The sequence below is a fragment of the Sinocyclocheilus anshuiensis genome, unplaced genomic scaffold, assembly GCF_001515605.1.
Source record: "Sinocyclocheilus anshuiensis isolate Anshui unplaced genomic scaffold, SAMN03320099.WGS_v1.1 scaffold42, whole genome shotgun sequence".
Lineage (NCBI taxonomy): Eukaryota > Metazoa > Chordata > Actinopteri > Cypriniformes > Cyprinidae > Sinocyclocheilus > Sinocyclocheilus anshuiensis.
Window position 1 is genome coordinate 564,258 of NW_015546057.1, and position 18,329 is coordinate 582,586.

The 18,329-nt window shown below is 36.3% G+C and overlaps 1 protein-coding gene across 1 annotated transcript in view; it reads right to left on the reverse strand.

Moving 5' to 3' along the window:
* Positions 1–18,329, reverse strand: part of LOC107699343 (arf-GAP with coiled-coil, ANK repeat and PH domain-containing protein 3-like) — a 93,971-nt gene that overhangs the window by 15,651 nt on the left and 59,991 nt on the right. The window contains exons 5-12 of the mRNA XM_016500574.1: positions 15,761–15,819; positions 15,443–15,671; positions 13,293–13,388; positions 11,937–12,011; positions 10,344–10,355; positions 407–519; positions 274–325; positions 81–181 (exon numbers count right to left, since the gene is read on the reverse strand). Coding sequence (XP_016356060.1) covers positions 81–181; positions 274–325; positions 407–519; positions 10,344–10,355; positions 11,937–12,011; positions 13,293–13,388; positions 15,443–15,671; positions 15,761–15,819 — 737 coding nt within the window. The remainder of the gene's footprint in view (positions 1–80; positions 182–273; positions 326–406; positions 520–10,343; positions 10,356–11,936; positions 12,012–13,292; positions 13,389–15,442; positions 15,672–15,760; positions 15,820–18,329) is intronic.

Consider the following 18,329-nt stretch of genomic DNA (forward strand, 5'->3'; position numbering starts at 1 on the left):
CACACACACACACACACACACACACACACACACACACACACACACACACACACACACAACACATGTGACACAGTACTCACTTTGTAGGTGACACCACTTCAAAACAGAACCTTCTCTCAATGTCCTCACATGGTTTCACAGAGCACAGCCTCAGGTCCTCCACAACCACAGTCAAAGCGTCCTACAACACACAGCAGATTACAACGTCAGGTCACAATAATAATTTGTAGCACTTGAAAAAAATATCTGAGTTCATCTCTGCAAACCACCTACTTTGAGTCGTTTCTGATACACTAATTGACTGTTCTGTATTGAAAACCATCGCCTGGTAGGAGAAGAAAACAAACTCGATATCAGATTTCCTCCACAAAATGAAAGATATATAGACAGCCGAGCCTGTTCTTACCTGTTCCACGTCTTGAAAGCATTGCTCGCCCTCTTGAAAAGGTATCCCTCCATCACCACACCATTAGGAGCATCAACATTGAATTCCACTTTGGAGTCATCGTATGCAAAATCCTGTCATGCAAGAAACAGAGCAGCTCTAACTGATTCATGCAGGTCAGTGGCACACACAAAAACAGGGCTCTTCTCTATCGCCCTTCAGTCAGTACTGAGGACCCTTATTGTTCTTTTAAGTCTTCTCCGAGACAGACAAAAGACAAAACTTAATCCCTATCAGTCAAAACATAATCCTCACGACCACAGCAGCCAATCCAATCCCTCTCATTTCAATCAATAACCACCGGCAACCTCTTAAAACATCTCCCGTCACAAGTACTGCTCCATGTATATACCAACTGAGCTGAGACTGAGCTGTTAGAAGTGTTTTCTAAAAGCTGAATGAATCATTCTCCTCCAACATCAATGACACTGACATTCCAGCGGCTGTTTCGAGTTTTGCGCTCTGGCCACAAACACACACTCAAACACACACAGAGACAACAAATACAACTCACTCAGTCATGTTTCAAGATCATTCATCAGCAAAATTATATGAAAGAGACTGAAAAAAAGATGCAAAGGACATGAAAAGAGGCCACTCGGTTTCCAATCTTCTGAACAAACTTTAGCCTATATTAGAGTAATAAAAAAAAAATATGCTAAAATAAAAACCTATATGGTAACAATTATACATTTTAAAAGACATTTTCAAATTAATATTTTTTTTATTTTTCAATTAATTTTATTCATACAAAATTAAATTTACATATTGTTTTACCAAAACAATGTGAATTTACTTTTACAGATAAGTATTTTAGAAAATAAGTAAATAAAAATTAAATGTATTCATTAAAATTTAAATGTAAAGCATATGACTCTACATCAATAATGATGATTTTAATGCCTTTGTAATGTAAGCATCATAAAGTATGCACATACAAAAAAAAATATGTATTTATTGTACTTAGTACATATTTAATATGGTACTATAAAAGTGTTTTATAGGTCATATGCAATGCAATGATAGACCATATTTAACAGGAGTCCCTGCTCCATCTTTCTACAAATAAGATATTATTGGCCTGAAAATGTTTGAATACCTCTATGCTAAATAAATATTGTAAGAGCGATATCAGTAAGTAAAATACTAAATACACATTCACTAAATAACTTGCTGAAAAAAGTATCAATAAGAGATCACTGAAGTTAAATAATATGCAATACGTGTAACAAACAATAATAATAAACAAATAATATCTCAACAGTTAACACAAAACACAAATTCATTCAAACTCACCAAAGTATACTTCAATCTCCCGAATATCTTCATCTTTAAAAAATGTTTATCCAGAAGCATCAGTAATAATGGAGCAACTAAGAGCTTAGTCTTGTTTCTCTACAGTGAAGTCATCTCAAATGAAAGTCAAAGGCACGCGCTTCATCGATCTCGTGCGCACTCCTCACTCAAGCGCGAGCGAATGGCGAATGCGCACCACGCTTCCACCGCTCAATATTCACAGGATTAGCATACAGCTGTCGATTTATGTGCTCTGCTCCATGACCTCAGTCAGAGAGCCGACCACAAACATTATTTCACTGCCACGTACAGAAAGCACCGCGTCATTCGCGGATTTACGAGCGCGCGGTGTTCTCTTTAAACTCGCTCGTCCATCTGTCTGACAGTCTATGCAAGACCATTGCTGTTCAATCAAGCAAGCGTTATTGCCTCTCAGAGAACCTCTTACTTCCAGCTCTCACACTCTCTAACAAGTGGATCACAGGAAATATTACACTTGTTAAGGATTTCTGTCGTTCTATCATGCCTGCATTATGAAGACAAACAACACACAACAGCAGATAATCAATAATAATAGATAATCTAAACGGATTTAGATAAAATGCCTGTTTTGATTCCACCATGACTTCACTACACCTCAACTAACTGAACATCAATTACTGAAGAAATGCATTACACATTTTAAATGCAAATACAACAACGTTTACATTGAAAATTCCACACACACACACACACACACACACACATACACATACACATACACAAGTAGAATAATATATAGGCTAATTAGAATAGAATATTGAAAATTTTATATATACACATAATTAGAAATACATATAATTATAATAATTAAAAAGTTAAATTCTTGGAAAAAAATGTGAGGTAACACTTTAGTATAGGAACCAATTCTCAGTATTAACTAGTTTATTAGCATGCCTGTTATTAACATATTAGCTGTTTATTAAGCCCATATTCTACATGATCATATTCTACATCCCTAATCATACCCAATACCTTACTAATTATTAATATGCAGCAAAGTAGAGGTTTATTGAGGCAAAAGTCGTATTGAATGGTTTTTGTTAATAGTGAGATTTGGACCTTAAAGTAAAATGTGACCGAATGTGGCATATAGTAGTTTGCCATAATCTTTTAATATTATTTATTTACAATCAATAATATTAAAATTAGGGAGGGCAATATATTATTATACTACTATTTCGAAATTTCCACCAAATTAAATTCAGTTTGGAGTAACCAATATGCAATTAGTTTTTTTTGTTGACAAGAAAACTTTAATATGATATGAACCTTGTATGTCAAGGTCAGTAAATTGTTGTGGAGATGTGATATTTTAACATTTTCATGTCAAATGTAGTAACCCCAATGCTTTTGTTTTTAATATATATATACAGTATATACTGTATATATATATATATATATATAGCCCGTGTAATAACAAAAACAAACGCAATCTGGTTCTCAGTCTTTCATTAATGCAGTTTTGTGTTCCACGTTAGCACTGCATGCTTATAAAGCCACCTAGTGCAGCTGAGTGTGCGACATACCGTAACTCTGTGAAGGACTGAGAAAGAGAAACCCCAAGGGAGCCACAAGCAGGTTAGACGTGAATAAAAGACCAGTGTGAGAGGAGTGAGTTAGTGTGTGTGCATGTGTTACGAGTGACAGATGCAACACGAGGAGGCAGTAAAACGGATAGGTGGTGGGACAGCCAGAGAGATCGTAACTCTGTCACCGGAGGAAAGAGGAGGAGGGACAGAGACACTGTTCAGGCATCTCTGCAGATAAATCATTTGATAAATCAACAGGACGCTTCCGCCCACAGCATCACTCAGGAATTGCAGCTGGCCACATTCACCGACTGCTCTCATATCATAAGTTTGGAGCTAGATATATTTACATTTTCTGAGTTTGTCCATTCACTGTGACAATGGTGGGATGCTATTGGTAGATATACAGAGCTGGGTAGTAACTGATTACATGTAATCTGGATTACATGATCAGATTACAAAAATTAGGTAGGCCTACTTGTAATTAGATTATATTACATTTTAAAACACTCGTAATCAGACTACTTTTTATTGATTACATGATCACATATTATTCACTTAATAGCAATAAATTATTCATAATTCAATGATTCTCTCTATTTCTACTTTTTCATCTTTTAAATTTTCCTTTCTAAAAACCCCAAAATCTGGAGAACAAAACCAGTCATAAGAGATTTATACATCATCTGAAAGCTGAATAAATAAGCTTTCTATTGATGTATGGTTTTTGTTAGGACAATATTTGGTCGAGATACAATTATTTGAAAATCTGGAATCTGAGGGTGCAAAAAAATCTAAATATTAAGAAAATCGCCAAAATGACCATGACTAAAATGATGCCATTGTTCAAATGAAGTCCTTAGCAATACATATTACTAACCAGAAATTAAGTTTTGATATATTTACGATAGTAAATTTACAAAATATCTTCATGGAATGTGATCTTTACTTAATATCCTAATGGTTTTTGGCATAAAAGAAAAATCGATAATTTTGACCTATACAATGTATTGTTGGCTATTTCTACAAATCTACTCGTGCAACTTATTACTGGTTTTGTGGTCCAGGGTCACAAATAGACTACTGCTTATATACAGTCAGAAATCTTCCAGTTTTGTGGACAATCACACAAAGACCAGTCACTAGTAGTCACTAGATAGCTACAGACCTGTCTCTCTCCTTCCATTCATAGTGAAAACCCTCGAACGAGTTGTTTTCAACCAGGTATCATTGTTTCTTTCACAGAACAACAAACTGGATGCTAACCAGTCAGGTTTCAGGAGTGGCCATTCAACTGAGACTGCACTATTGTCAGTCACGGAGGCCGTGCGGATTGCAAAAGCTGATTCCAAATCATCAGTTCTTATTCTGCTGGATCTATCTGCTGCTTTTGACACTGTCAATCATCAGATCCTCCTGTCCGCCCTCTCATCACTGGGCATCACAGGGATTCCACTTCGCTGGTTTGCAGTCTTTCAGGGTGGCCTGGGGTGGGGAGGTATCCAAAGCACATCAACTGGTCACTGGGGTTCCTCAGGGATCAGTTCTTGGACCCCTCCTCTTCTCCATATACACAACATCACTGGGTCCCATCATACAGGCACATGGCTTCTCCTACAATTGCTATGCTGATGACACAAAGCTCTATCTCTCATTTCAGCCAGATGATCCAACGGTAGCTGCACGGATCTCTGGCTGCCTGGCGGACATTCTCGGCATGGATGAAAGAACATCACCTACAGCTCAACCTGGCAAAGACTGAGCTTCTTGTCTTCCCTGCCACTTATGACTAAATATCGTCGTCAACGAACCTTTATCACGTGACGAAAACGAGACGAGACGCAACGTAAATGCTGGTCATGTGACGTTATGTATTCCCCAATTGTAAGTCGCTTTGGATAAAAGCATTTGCAAAATGACTAAATGTAAATGTAGTCAGGTGGATATTTTACACAGAAAATTGTGATTTGTTTCTTTCTCTTTGTATTTTTATATCAATATGGTACAAGATTATCCTGTTTAAATCAATGTGATAAATGTGTTCGGTCAAAAGTAATCTAAAAGTAATCGAGAAGTGATCTGATTATATTACTTAAAGCGTGTAATGTAATGAATCACATTACAAACTACAATTTTTGTCATGTAATTTGGGATCAATAACAGACTACACTTTGGAAGTAATCTACCCAGCACTGTAGATATTCTATGGGCTGCTAAACGTAAGCCATAGCCATCTTGGAACAATAATTTGTCAGTTAGTCAAAGCCGGTCCATGAACACTTGCGAGCAAGTTGACTGTGCGTCTGCATCAGTAGTTATACGCATATATGAATATCTATATCTGTAATAGACATCAGATGAATATTTTGCTAAACTAACAATACAACAAGACAAAGGCAGTAGCAATCATACCATTAAGTTAATAAACCTGTTAACATGTATCCAATTGCTTTGGGAATATAAATATTGGCATTACAACCAGAGTGCCACTTTGGAAAATGATTTGATTTTTACTGTTAGTGACGACTCGTTGACTGTTCCAAGATGGCGGACGCACCAACATGTCCGGAGTGGTCCACTGTGGCATCTACATATATGGTCAGATTTGGTGTTCTGAATGTTTTTTAGTGGGCATTGCAAGTCTTGTCTTTTGTGACCCTCTCTGATGAACTGTTTCTATAGGCTGTGTAGGTGGACATGGCAAAGATGTTAATCTCCACTCAGGGCCAACAGGTCACCAGACGACATGCTGTTTTGTGGAAGTGTGCTGAACATATGGGCCCAAACGTGCTGTATGCTTTAAGCTTATTACGGACTTTACAGCTGTTCTCTTTCTCCCAGTAGTTTCTCACTCTCTTTCATCCACAGTTCAATTGTTCCTCGTTCTTTTCTTTAGCTGTCTGACAACCTACTTTTCTCTGTAATTCAAATTTCTGTTTTTTTTGTTACACAGTTATTTTTGTCCCTGTTCTCTGGTTGTCTCTAAGGCCTGCTTGTCCTTTTAATCTCATAACTTTGAAAATCATTATTACACATACTTTATTGTTCAAACGTTTGAGGTTTGGTTCGATTTTTTAAATGTTTTTGAAAGACATATCTTAGGCTCTTTAAGGCTGTATTTATTTGATCAAACATACAGTAAAACTGGTATATTCAGAAGTATTATTACAGCTTCAAATAACATTTCTAATATATTTTAAAATGTAACTATTCCTGTGATCAAAGCTGAATTTTCAGCATCATTACTCCAGTCTTCAGTGTCACATGATCCTTCAGAAATCATTCTAAGATGCTGATTTCAAACTCAAGAAACATTTCTTATTATTACCAATGTTAAAATACAGTTTTTCCACTTAATAGTTTTGTGAAACCATGAAACTTTTTCCAGGATTCTTTGATAAATATATATATTTTTTTAAATATATTTTGTTTATTTATTAAATAGTTATCTTTTGTCTTTACCTATTACTTTAGATCAATTTAATGCATCCTTGCTGAACAATAATTTATTAAAAAAAAATGAAAATAAATTGTTAGTGACTTCTTTTGAACGATAGTGTATAACGTCAGTTGTAGCCAAAAACATTTTAGTCAAAAATAACGACTTTTATAATGAATAAGTATTTTTTTGTGACTTTTTGTATTATGACTTTTTTTGCCATTATGTCTTTTCTTTGATTAAGATTTTGCTTTGTGCTTTATACTATTAATATAAGTCTATTCAAGTCTTTTTCTCACACAAAGCAATCATGTTGCTTCAGAAGACCAAAAAAATGTATATACGTACTTTTGATATAATCAAAAGCACCTTGGATAATCTTCAAAACATCTTTTTGTAACACTTTGGCGATGTGGACAAAAACAGGACCACACATTAAAATGCTCTGCTGATGCTCCTTCCAGATTTTGTCATGTAAATGTGTACCTCATGTTTCCCTCTAAAATCCTGTTGGTGTTACAGAAACAGGAGGTTCGATTCATCTGCAAGTCATGTTCTAAATAACCCTCTTGGCCTGCGGACAATCACTCTCACGCGTGTGCAGCGCTCTTGAATCATGCTCCGCCTGTTCGGGACAGGTGGTGGCACTAATTTGTCTGTGTTTTTGGCGCGCTACCTCTTGCCCTCCCCTAAGTATCGGGTCTCTGCCATCTGCTATGTTTAACTGTGCTGGCCAGGGCAGAAACGGGCAACGTGCCCACAGAGAGAGACTTCCAGACCTCGGCTGACTCCACAGTGTCTTCACAGACCCACCTGGAGTCCTCCGTTTCTACCAAAGACTTTGATTCAAAACATTTTAAAGATATTAAAGAATATATGAAAGTTACAAAAACTTTTTCATGATATTCTAATTTTTTGAGATGCACGTGTATATATATATATATATATATATATACACACACACACACACACACACACATATATGTGTGTGTGTGTGTGTGTGTGTGTATATATATATATATATATATATATACACACACACACACACACACACACATATATGTGTGTGTGTGTGCGTGTGTGTGTGTGTCATCAATAGTTTTTTCCTGTGGTTTATGTACAATTTTTGTACAATTTCACAGAATCTCATAGTAATAACATAGTTATTACATAGTAACAACATAACTAACATTTGTAAGTTGCTTTGGATAAAAGCGTCTGCTAAATGACTAAATGTAATGTACATGTACAACTTTTACATGTTTCCACATTCACTCAGTTTATTGAGCAGATACAAATATTAAGTTATTACTGTTTTGAAGCTTACAGTCCACTGGGTCCAAATGGATCCAGGAATGCAAACATTTTATGCAGATTTTAAATGCATTATGATGGCAATAAAGCTTTTCCCCCTTTATGATGATATCAGTACAGTTGTTTTAAACTATATGCCCTCCCCGAAAAAAGAAATTAGTTTTAATGTAGAAATAAATAAAAAATATATCACTTGTAGAAGTGGTTGCATGTCTAAATTGTATTTTAATGCATTTTTTAATGAATGTCATGTCTTCTATGCGCAAACCATTTATTTTTAAATTTTTATTTATGCTGTTAAGTTAAAATACTCCTTCACATTCTAGTTTCTATCCCTAAGAGCACACATCTGAAATCAACATGACGGCTCTTGTGAGAACAGCAAACACATGAAGAGCATTGATTTGTTTGCAATATAAGTCTAGATTAGACCATTGGTCTCAAACTCAGTTCCTGGAGGGCCACAGCTCTGCACAGTTTAGCTCCAACCCTAATCAAACACAACTGATCCAGCTAATCAAGGTCTTCAGGATCACTAGAAACTCTGCAGAGCTGTGGCCCTCCAGGAATTGAGTTTGAGACCAGTGATCTAGACTGTAAGAGAGCGAAAGCATGGGAGAATTAACAAGAGAGAGAGAGAGAGAGAGAGAGAGAGATGTGGGCATGTGAGGTGAACACGTGTGTCTGAGAGAGAACAACATCAAAACACGCTGGAAAAACTCTTTTTTTAAATTTTGTGATAGTTACATTTGTGCAAATTTGCTTTTTTTACTCACAATGAAATATGAGTTTGCTAAGACTTTAAGTGTATAAACATGAATTTGAAATGTCGATCTTTGGTTCCACATGCATAAAAGGAAATCCACAGAAAAATACTTTTTGGCTTTCATCAGAGCAGCATAAGACAGCCTCTGACAGCCTCAAAACCCCTGGACATTTTTCATGTTCTCCAAAAATTGCATATAAACTAAAGTTAATCCACAATGCTGCTGTATAAACATCTAAAACATACATCAAAAAGACACCGGCTGCTCTGAAAATGTATTTTCCAGGGAAACGTTCTTGTTTTATTGTCACTACAGCCAGTGAATGTGATAAACGCAGTGCTGTCCATGTGATTTTGTGATGTCCTCGTCTCCCCTTCTTACACACACACTCACACGGATTACACTAAACATGGCATGTGATGACCATAAAGCAATTCTTTATAGATCACCAATCAATCTATCCCTAAGGCTGACTGAACTGCCTCATAAAAATGCATTTATTGATAGACAACTGGAACCCAGGAAGGAAAATATGTGTTCCTTTGTAGCTGTATGCTAGCAAGGAAAAATATATTACCTAAACGCACAAATGGATAAAAGCATCTACAAAATGCAGAAATATTAAACTTTATTCTATTTCATTTAAATAAAAAGTATAGTATTTCTAACCGAAAATCATTTAACACTAAAATCTACGATAAATAATTTTAAATGCTACAAGTGAATTTAGATGTCAGAATATTGCATGCAAAAAGTAGTGCTGTCAAACAATTAATCGCGATTAATCGCATCCAAAATAAAAGTTTTTGTTTATATAATATATGTGTGTGTACTGTGTATATTTATTATGTATACATAAAAGCACACACATACAGTATATATTTTGAAAATATTTACATGTATTTACATGTATATATTTATATTCATATAATTTATATTATATATAAATATATTTATTACATAAACATAACATATTTTTCTTAAATATATACATGCATGTGTTTGTATTTATATATACATAATAAATATACACAGTACACACACATATATTATGTGAACAAAAACTGTTATTTTCGATGCGATTAATCGTTTGACAGTACTAAAAAAAGCAATATTAATTTTAATGAAATGAGTGCATAATGATATACAGTACAGAAAAAAAGGAATTAGCATTTTTAAAACTTAAGATTACATTTAACTGTGTTTTTAAATTATGAATGTTTTAAAAGATTTACTTAAGATTCATTTAAATGTGAGTGACACATGGCTTGCTCTTTTCATTACGTATATGTCTATTGTCTCAAAGACAAAAATATACTTTTTTATAAAACCCAAAATACAGTTTCACGGTATTTGCAATTGTTAAATTTTCTACATTTACCCAACATTTGCTGGAAAAAAGTTAATTTAGGACCAAACCAAGAACAAAACGAGCATTGTAATCATTCATTTGTTCGTCTATATAGCCAAAACAAGAATTCATCCTGTGAATGAAGAGAAAACGGACTCACCTGCATCAAAGTCTGGATATAAGCGGCACGAGCGCACAGCGAGGAAAAAGAGAAAGAAAATTTAAATTATTTGTCTTTTCAGTCTTTATCTTTTTTTTTTCTACATACTGCATGCATTTATTCATAAACGACAACACACATCCACCATCTGGCTAATTGGAACATTAGTTATGATCATTGCTACATTCAGATCTCAATGATCAATGCAAATAGTCCTTGCGATGTCACAAAGTTATAAATCGATTTTAGAACTAGTTTCTGCCTTCACATCCAAATCAGATTCAATTTGAAAGTGCCCCTATTATGGATTTTTGAAAATTACCTTTCATGCAGTGTGTAAGTGAATGAAAACATCCTGCAAAGTTTTAAATCTGAAAGTGCACCGTGTGTAACGTTATAGTCTCTCAAAAGAAAGAGTCGACTCTGAATCATTGAAACGAGTCGTTTTTAAATTCGTTCTTTGCCACTAGGTGCCGCTTTTGGAGCGGTAAAATAACGGTTTCCCCGGTAACGCTGTATGCAAAGCAGCACTGCGCTCACAAACGCTGCTTTATCAGGCATTACAGGCAAGATGAAATGAAAATGAGACCAATCGGACCAATCACCGCAGATTAGCGTCATGCAAAGGAGGGGTTTGGAAAAATGAATCGTTGAGAGAATCGTTTGGGAGTCGTTGAGCAAATAAGGTAAAAATAAATGCATATTATAAGACAATGAAAGTGTTTTTTGACCTTGCATGCATGTCAACCTGTTATTGGGGACTCCCAAAACCAAAATATGAACCTTTCATTACCCATAATAGTGGCACTTTAAATCTGCTGGGCCAAATTAACTTGCTTTTGTCCAGAAATGCCCCATCAATACTACTGGAATCTGAACAAAGTCGAGCCGAGACAAAGATTCAGGGTCAGAGGAAAATGTCAGAGTGTTTCTGGCCCGGATCTGTTGGCTGCGATGCCCTGCTGGCTTGCAATGTGCTAGCAGATGGATGTTAGAGAGCGTGTGTGTGTGTGTGTCTTGAGGGCCAAATTCCCGGGGCGATCTGGACGGGACAGGTTTTATTGATATGGTGATGAAGCACTTTAAACAAACAAATGACACAAACGGAGGTGAACATATGTAGCTGAAGCACATGAAGGGAGAGTGTTTCTTATACAAGCATTATCGCTAACTGAACTGTCACAAACATGACAGCAAAGCGGCTGAGTGATCGGACAATATTATGACAGGAAGTGTGTCGGTGCTTCAGAGGAAATAACTTCACCTGACACCTGATTCCCCGTTTTTATTTTAGGGTTAATAATTCAGTAGCCACACCTACATCTGTCTGATCAGATTCAACTGAGGATCTGAGGTGGGAAGGTTGTATGGGACGTGGGTTTAATATATTATGAGTGAAAACAGTTTCACATGACCCCTTAGGTGGAAAGACGCAGTTAAAAGAGGAGGAGGAAGAGACAAACGAAGATTTAACAGAAGAGAGCGGGAAGGTATCCGGCAGACAAGAAAGATAAAAGGCCAGAGGGGGAAGATGAAAGAAAAGAGATGGAAAATGAGGACGGATACAGTAAAGAAAGCAGATGGTGTTCTCACTCGCTGCTGTATGGTGGCATGTTTGTGCTCCATCTCTCTCTTCTCCATCGCTGAGTCTATGACCAGCTGATCCAGCTGAAATAAAAACACAAAGGGCAGTGTTACACTTGAAGTTGTAAATAAAACAAAGATTATTGGAATACGTTTTACAAGAAAATGCTATTTCAATCTTTCTATTTCAGTTTTTTTATGTTTAATTCAATCTTTTACTTGCTATTTTTGTAATTATTTGTTAAATATACTAGCAGTTTCTGAGTGATTTTTTTTTTCATTATACCACATTTTTCATTGTATATAGATTATTTTTCATCATATTTATAACCGGTAGATTTTTATTCACAAAAGGACTCGTTTTATTCTGTGTGTGTGTGTATATATAGGCATTTTATGATATTAATAGAAATTTTATTATATTTTTTGCATAAGCCTTTGTATAAACTAAAATGCAGAACTAAATTTCTGTTTAATTTTGTTTTTGAAACAGTAAGGAGTAAATGCTTCTTTTTAAAAAAGGAAATTATTATTTAAAAAAATACTAAATATTTATTATTATTATTATTATATTTTTTACTTTAATTTGAATTATTATTATTATTATAAATTGTTTATATTAATTTAATTATAAAAATAAATATATTTAAAAATAAATATAATTTAATTATTAATTATATTATTATAATATATATTTTATTTTAAACTATATTTATTATTTACTATTATTGTTGTTGCTTCAGTTTTTAATAATAATAATAACAATCAAAAACACACTCATAATTTACTTTACTTGTGAATACCACTGTTGACTGCTGCTCTTTAGAGACTTATCGGTTAAATGTGTGTGAAAACTGATAAAAATTATGGTCTTTCTTTATTAAAGGTAACATGAAATTACATTAGCAACACATTTAACCTTGATAATGTGACATGGCAAAACAACATTTATTAGGACACAATTCTAATTCATTATTATATTATATTATATTACAATGGCCTTAACATCAGCAAAAATTGCTGAGCCAGTTACTAAAGTAACTAATAGTAACATAATAAAATATTATAAAAATAAACTTTAGAATAACATGCAGTGATGAATCGTGCACAATAAGACTTTATTAATTAGGGTGAATTATATTTTCAGCTTGTCTTTAAGCCTGTCTCAGACAGATGCAACGTGCCTGTCAACCTCAAGGATAGACATTATCCCTCATTTTCACTCATTAGGCCTGTGTTAATTTGGAGCCTGGGGCTCGTCAGCACATGTCCAGCATTAGGCGCAGGTGTCGGGGGAGAGCAGGTGAACAGAGGGCCCTAATGAGCTGCTGATCCTGGAGGAGCAGATGTGCAGATCTATCTCACCTCAGCAGCCAGATTCTTCATGTAGGGGTCGATCTCGTCCAAGAGGTTGAAGCCCTGCTGGAAGAGACTGTGCTGAGCCTGCATGAACGACAGCATCTGCGGAGGAGTGCAAACAGTCAACACTGAAAACTACGGAGGAGAAAAACATTAAAACCCATTATAAACGAGGCATTTGTTGCATCCAGTGGGAACATAATCACTGATTATACTGTCTTTTTACGCGTTGCATTGCATCGCGCCACATAAACATAAAACCATGTCTGCATTTGTGATCGGAGAAATGACGAACAACAAGCGCTACTCTACACTGCTCAAAACTCGTGTTTGAATCGTCAGTGGCAAATCCTTTAAATATAAAAAAATGTACTTACAGTCTGTGAGTCAGAACAGCCGGCATTGTAGTCTACTCTACCAGGATCAGGAAACAGTCCTCCATAAAATGCACTGCACACATCTGAATATTTGGGTTGAACTCTTCTGGAACAGTGTTGTAAATACAACTTAACCACTGATTTCTAGTCGTGTACTCTTTTGGAAAGCCAAACACAATATTTTCGTTTTCGCAACGAAACACAGTGTTTTCACAACATGGCAGCGGCGGCAACAACAATAAAGTTATGCCTTCTTTCTTTGCGTTAACATTTGGGCGGCGTTATGCAAATCTTCCCACATAGTGACGTAGACATTTGGGGGCGTGTTTAAACGAGGCGTTTTAGGAGGGCGTGGACAAGTCTTAACTTTTATAAAGAATATCTCTTTGGGTTTGAGACTTTAGTCTTCGCAACTTTAGGGATCTTATCTATCCACGAACAGCTTGTAACACTCCAAAGAGAAAGAAAAACTCTTCATCGCATCAAATGACCCCTTTAACAAAAGGGATTCAAACCTACAACCTTTGGTTTCCAACCCACTAAGCCATTTCACCACAAAGCTGTTATTTTTGATACAAACTAACCATTTTTGGCAGGGCAGAATCATGGTACAATGAGGCAAGAGGATCCTGAGACTTTTAGGGCCCCTGGCAGTGGCCCTCAATCCATTCTTGTCACTTTTAACCCACAATAACCACATTTTTAGTCTTTTTAGACTTTAGATGGGGAAAACAAGCTATTCATGTGTCTAATTTCATATGTCAGTGATCACACATGACCCTGCTCCACACAGTGGCCATTAGAGACACTACAACCTATTTTTGTCCTGATGCATTAACATATTAAATATATTTAACAGCCTCATGAAGCAGAAATGGTCTCAGATATCAGTTTAAATTAAACTTATGGCACAACATAATGGCTACTCGCCATTTCTCTGTAGTAAATGAAAAGCCCACCATTCTGCATTTGGTTTTTACCAAAACAGCTTTTATGGAGAAGGAAAATTAAATGTTTGTGGCCTAAATTTCACAAACAAAATTAAAGAACTGCAGTGTAAATATATATTTTTCTGAGTTGTGATACTAGACTTTTTTTGAAAAATGTTCCACACTGTAAAAAATATGACCAATATGTTATGTTTTTATATTACTTTAACTCATCAAAATAAGTTAAGCAATTTTCAGCTTTAAATTGTAAGTTGTACAAGATTCAATTCTTTTTTAAGTCAGTTTAATGTAATTTAAGTTTGATTGACTTACAAATTGTACAATGAACAAATTTAAGACAGTAACTTCTTTTTTTAGAGTACACTTTTTTTCTTTGTCTACACATTGAAAGTCGGTGGGGTCCAAAACAACATTGGACCCCACTGACTTTTTTCAAAAATTGCGAATGATGTGAGGGTGATTAAAATATTCACATTTTAAACTCTCCCTCTTAAAATTCCCCGTTTTCATCGTTTTGGAGATTTTCCAAATTTATATTTTACATGTCATTTTATTGAGTTCATCCAAAAATGAAAATTCTGTCATTATTCACTCACTCTCAAGCTGTTCCATTTTCTTCTTCTTCTGCTGAACACAAAAAAAGAATTGGAAACACAACAGTTGATGGTCCCCATTGACTTCCACAGTATTTTTCCCATACTATGGAAGCCAATGGGGACCATCAACTATTTGTTTACCAACTTTCTTCAAAATATCTTCTTTTATGTCCCAAAAAAAGAAAGCAACTCATACAGGTTTGTAACAGCTTAAGGGGGGAGTAACTGATGACAGAATTGTCATTTTTGGGTGAACTATCACTTTTATTTTGAAATACCTGTAACACGTAGTCCAGGGCGAGGTGTCGGAAGCACTTCCGGGTGGTGATGAGGGTGCTGGTGGCCTCCTCCACCTCATGCAGTTTGCTGCGCGGTGCCTGTGCGTTCTTCACCTGGGCGATCTCCATATCCTCCCGCACCTTATCAAACTGCTTCTTTGTCTCTTTAAACTTCCGAACATCCCTGCGTATTGATACATAAAGAGACATGCTGCAGGGAATATATGACAGAGGGCAGGAAAACAAGGTCAGGAGACAGAATAAAGTACTCACTCCTTCACAAAATTATGCAACTGTTGCTTTACGGATCTCTGGGCCTGGTCGAACAGGATCTGTAAAAGATACAAAAGGAAAACAAATGTATCTGTGTCGAACAGAAGAATATTGAATGGTATTTTGTATAAAGAAGGGGGCAGTGGAAAGAGGCGGGACTTGTCACAGATGTTTTCTAATTGGGTAGGTATGATGTAGTGCAGCGGTTCTTCATCCTGGTCCTCACGACCCCCCCCCCCCCCCCCCCCACAGTTCATTCATGGAGCTCTCTTTTAATGAGCTGGTGATTTGAATTAGGTGTGTTAAACGGGAGACATGCAAAATATGCAGAGCAGGGGGTCCAGGATTAAGAACCCCTGATGTAGTGGTGTGTCTTTGTGAACGAATCCTTTAAGTGGACAAATTCTTTTTGTTCATTTCGACACTTCATTGGTCAACAAATTGGACAATCATTCAGTTCATGTGATTTAATCTTGTTCACGGTTCAGTTTTGTGAACAATTCAATGACTCAAAAACGTATAATACTAAAAGACACTCACTTGTCGCCACCTACTGGCATAACAATGTAATGTTTTAGTTAATTTTTTTAAAGAAATGAATACTTTTATTCAGCAATGACATGATGAAGCTGAAAAAAATAAAAATTAAAAAAATTAAAGTTTACACAAAAAATTGGAAGCAGTGCAACTGTTTTCAACATTAATAATAGTAAATGTTTTAGCATATTAGAATGATTTCTGAAGAATCATGGGACACTGAAGACTGGAATAATGATACTGAAAATTCAGCTTTGCATCACAGGAATTGATTGCATTTCAAAGTATATTAAAAGATATTAAAACATTTTAAATTGTAATAATATTTCACAATATTAATATTTTGATCAAATAATGCGGACGTTGTGAGCAAAATTACTCAATTACAGTCCAACGCACTACAGAGACTGCTAGAGCAATCCTTCACATATACGTATTGAAAACAAACAATTAGACCTAAATGTAAACTAGTGTAAAAATGATGCTCAATTAGGACCAAAATCTAAAATTATGCCAACATTTCTGTGCCTGAAACGCAGTTTTTAGTTAGTAGCAATAGCCAGCCAAAGGCTTTGAAAACCATTCTGGCTGTAGGCTAGTTGAATACTAAGGGTGCACTTCTCTGAAATCACCAGCAGATGGCAAAGCAGATGCAGGTCTGTTCCTGTAAACTCAAAAGACTGCACCAGAGCCCCACACCCATCTCTCACCCTCTCACAGTCGGTCACAGTGGGCGACTGCAGGTCAAGGGTTAAATAGGTCACAGATGCATTGCACAGGATGGGTGCTGGCAAACAGTGGCATCTTCCAGGACACGACAGGCAAACACAGCGTCATGCATGTGAATACAATCTGCACATGCTCATGCAGTCAAGCCCTGGGGGTCTTGCAAGTAAGGTCGCAAGAATGAAGGCATGTCAGTGTCAGGGTCCGTCACTGTGGATCATACATGATGTCAGCAGAACGAGACTAGAGGAAAAGCTTTACGCTGCAATCATCTCAATTCTGGTCACAGACGCAGCAGCTTTATGGCAGCGATAAGCTGTAACGAGAGCACATGTGACAGAGCATGTCACATGGAACAGGAGGGCAACATGTCTTGAGGGTAAAGCTGGCATGTGAGGGAAGAAGAGAGAGAGGGAGTACAGGGAAAAGCAGAAGCAGAAAAGCTTAGAGATTTGCATTTTGCTCAGTTCCATCAATTCCCAGCCTTTGCATTTTGCAAAGGACTAGACTAGAATCAGCGTTTTCTATCCATCCACCTCAAATGTCCCAATTCTCTCATCAGTGATGTTTGCTAAGTCAAGCATTATTATTACTGCTGCTCAGACTTAAAGATATGAACATTCCCTGAACCCTTATGCTTAAAGTATACCCCAGTTTTCACATTTACACAAAATTTCAGCATAGTATAAACCAGATTTTTCTCTCTACAGATTTATGCTCAGCTCACACTAATTAGTTTGTCCATAAGGTGGCAACACTGACCCAACAGTAACAACTCGACACTATAGACTGTAAAAAAAAAAAAAAAAAAGATGGACAATGCATCTCCACTTCCTTCCATCGTAGTAATGATGTAATTAGGAGGCGGAGCCTGCACAGTCGTGATCATGACATGGAGCCGCGGTATCAAGGTCACGCCCATATTCCTGCAAACCAGTGGCGGCTCGTCGGGGGAGGCAGGGGAGGCACAGCTTCCCCAAAATTTCGAGGTGAAAATGGGAGGAAGACGATTTAATGTTAATAAAATTCACAATTAATTTCAGTTCATATCTCAGAACGTCCATTTTTTGTTTGTAATTTCACAGCTGTAATACCATAACATGTTACTGAAGTTGGAAAGCGCCGCTTTTCTATCGCGAATGTGCCGAATCTGCTGATGTAATTACAACCACTAATGATAGAGAAGGGGAGGGGGAGGCCGGGGGAGAGATGAGCTCTCGTGCCTCGGTTGGTAAAAAAATTAGCCAATCACCATCGAGTGTTCACTTTCAGCGCTGAGGAGTGTTGAGAAAAGAACCCTCGCAAG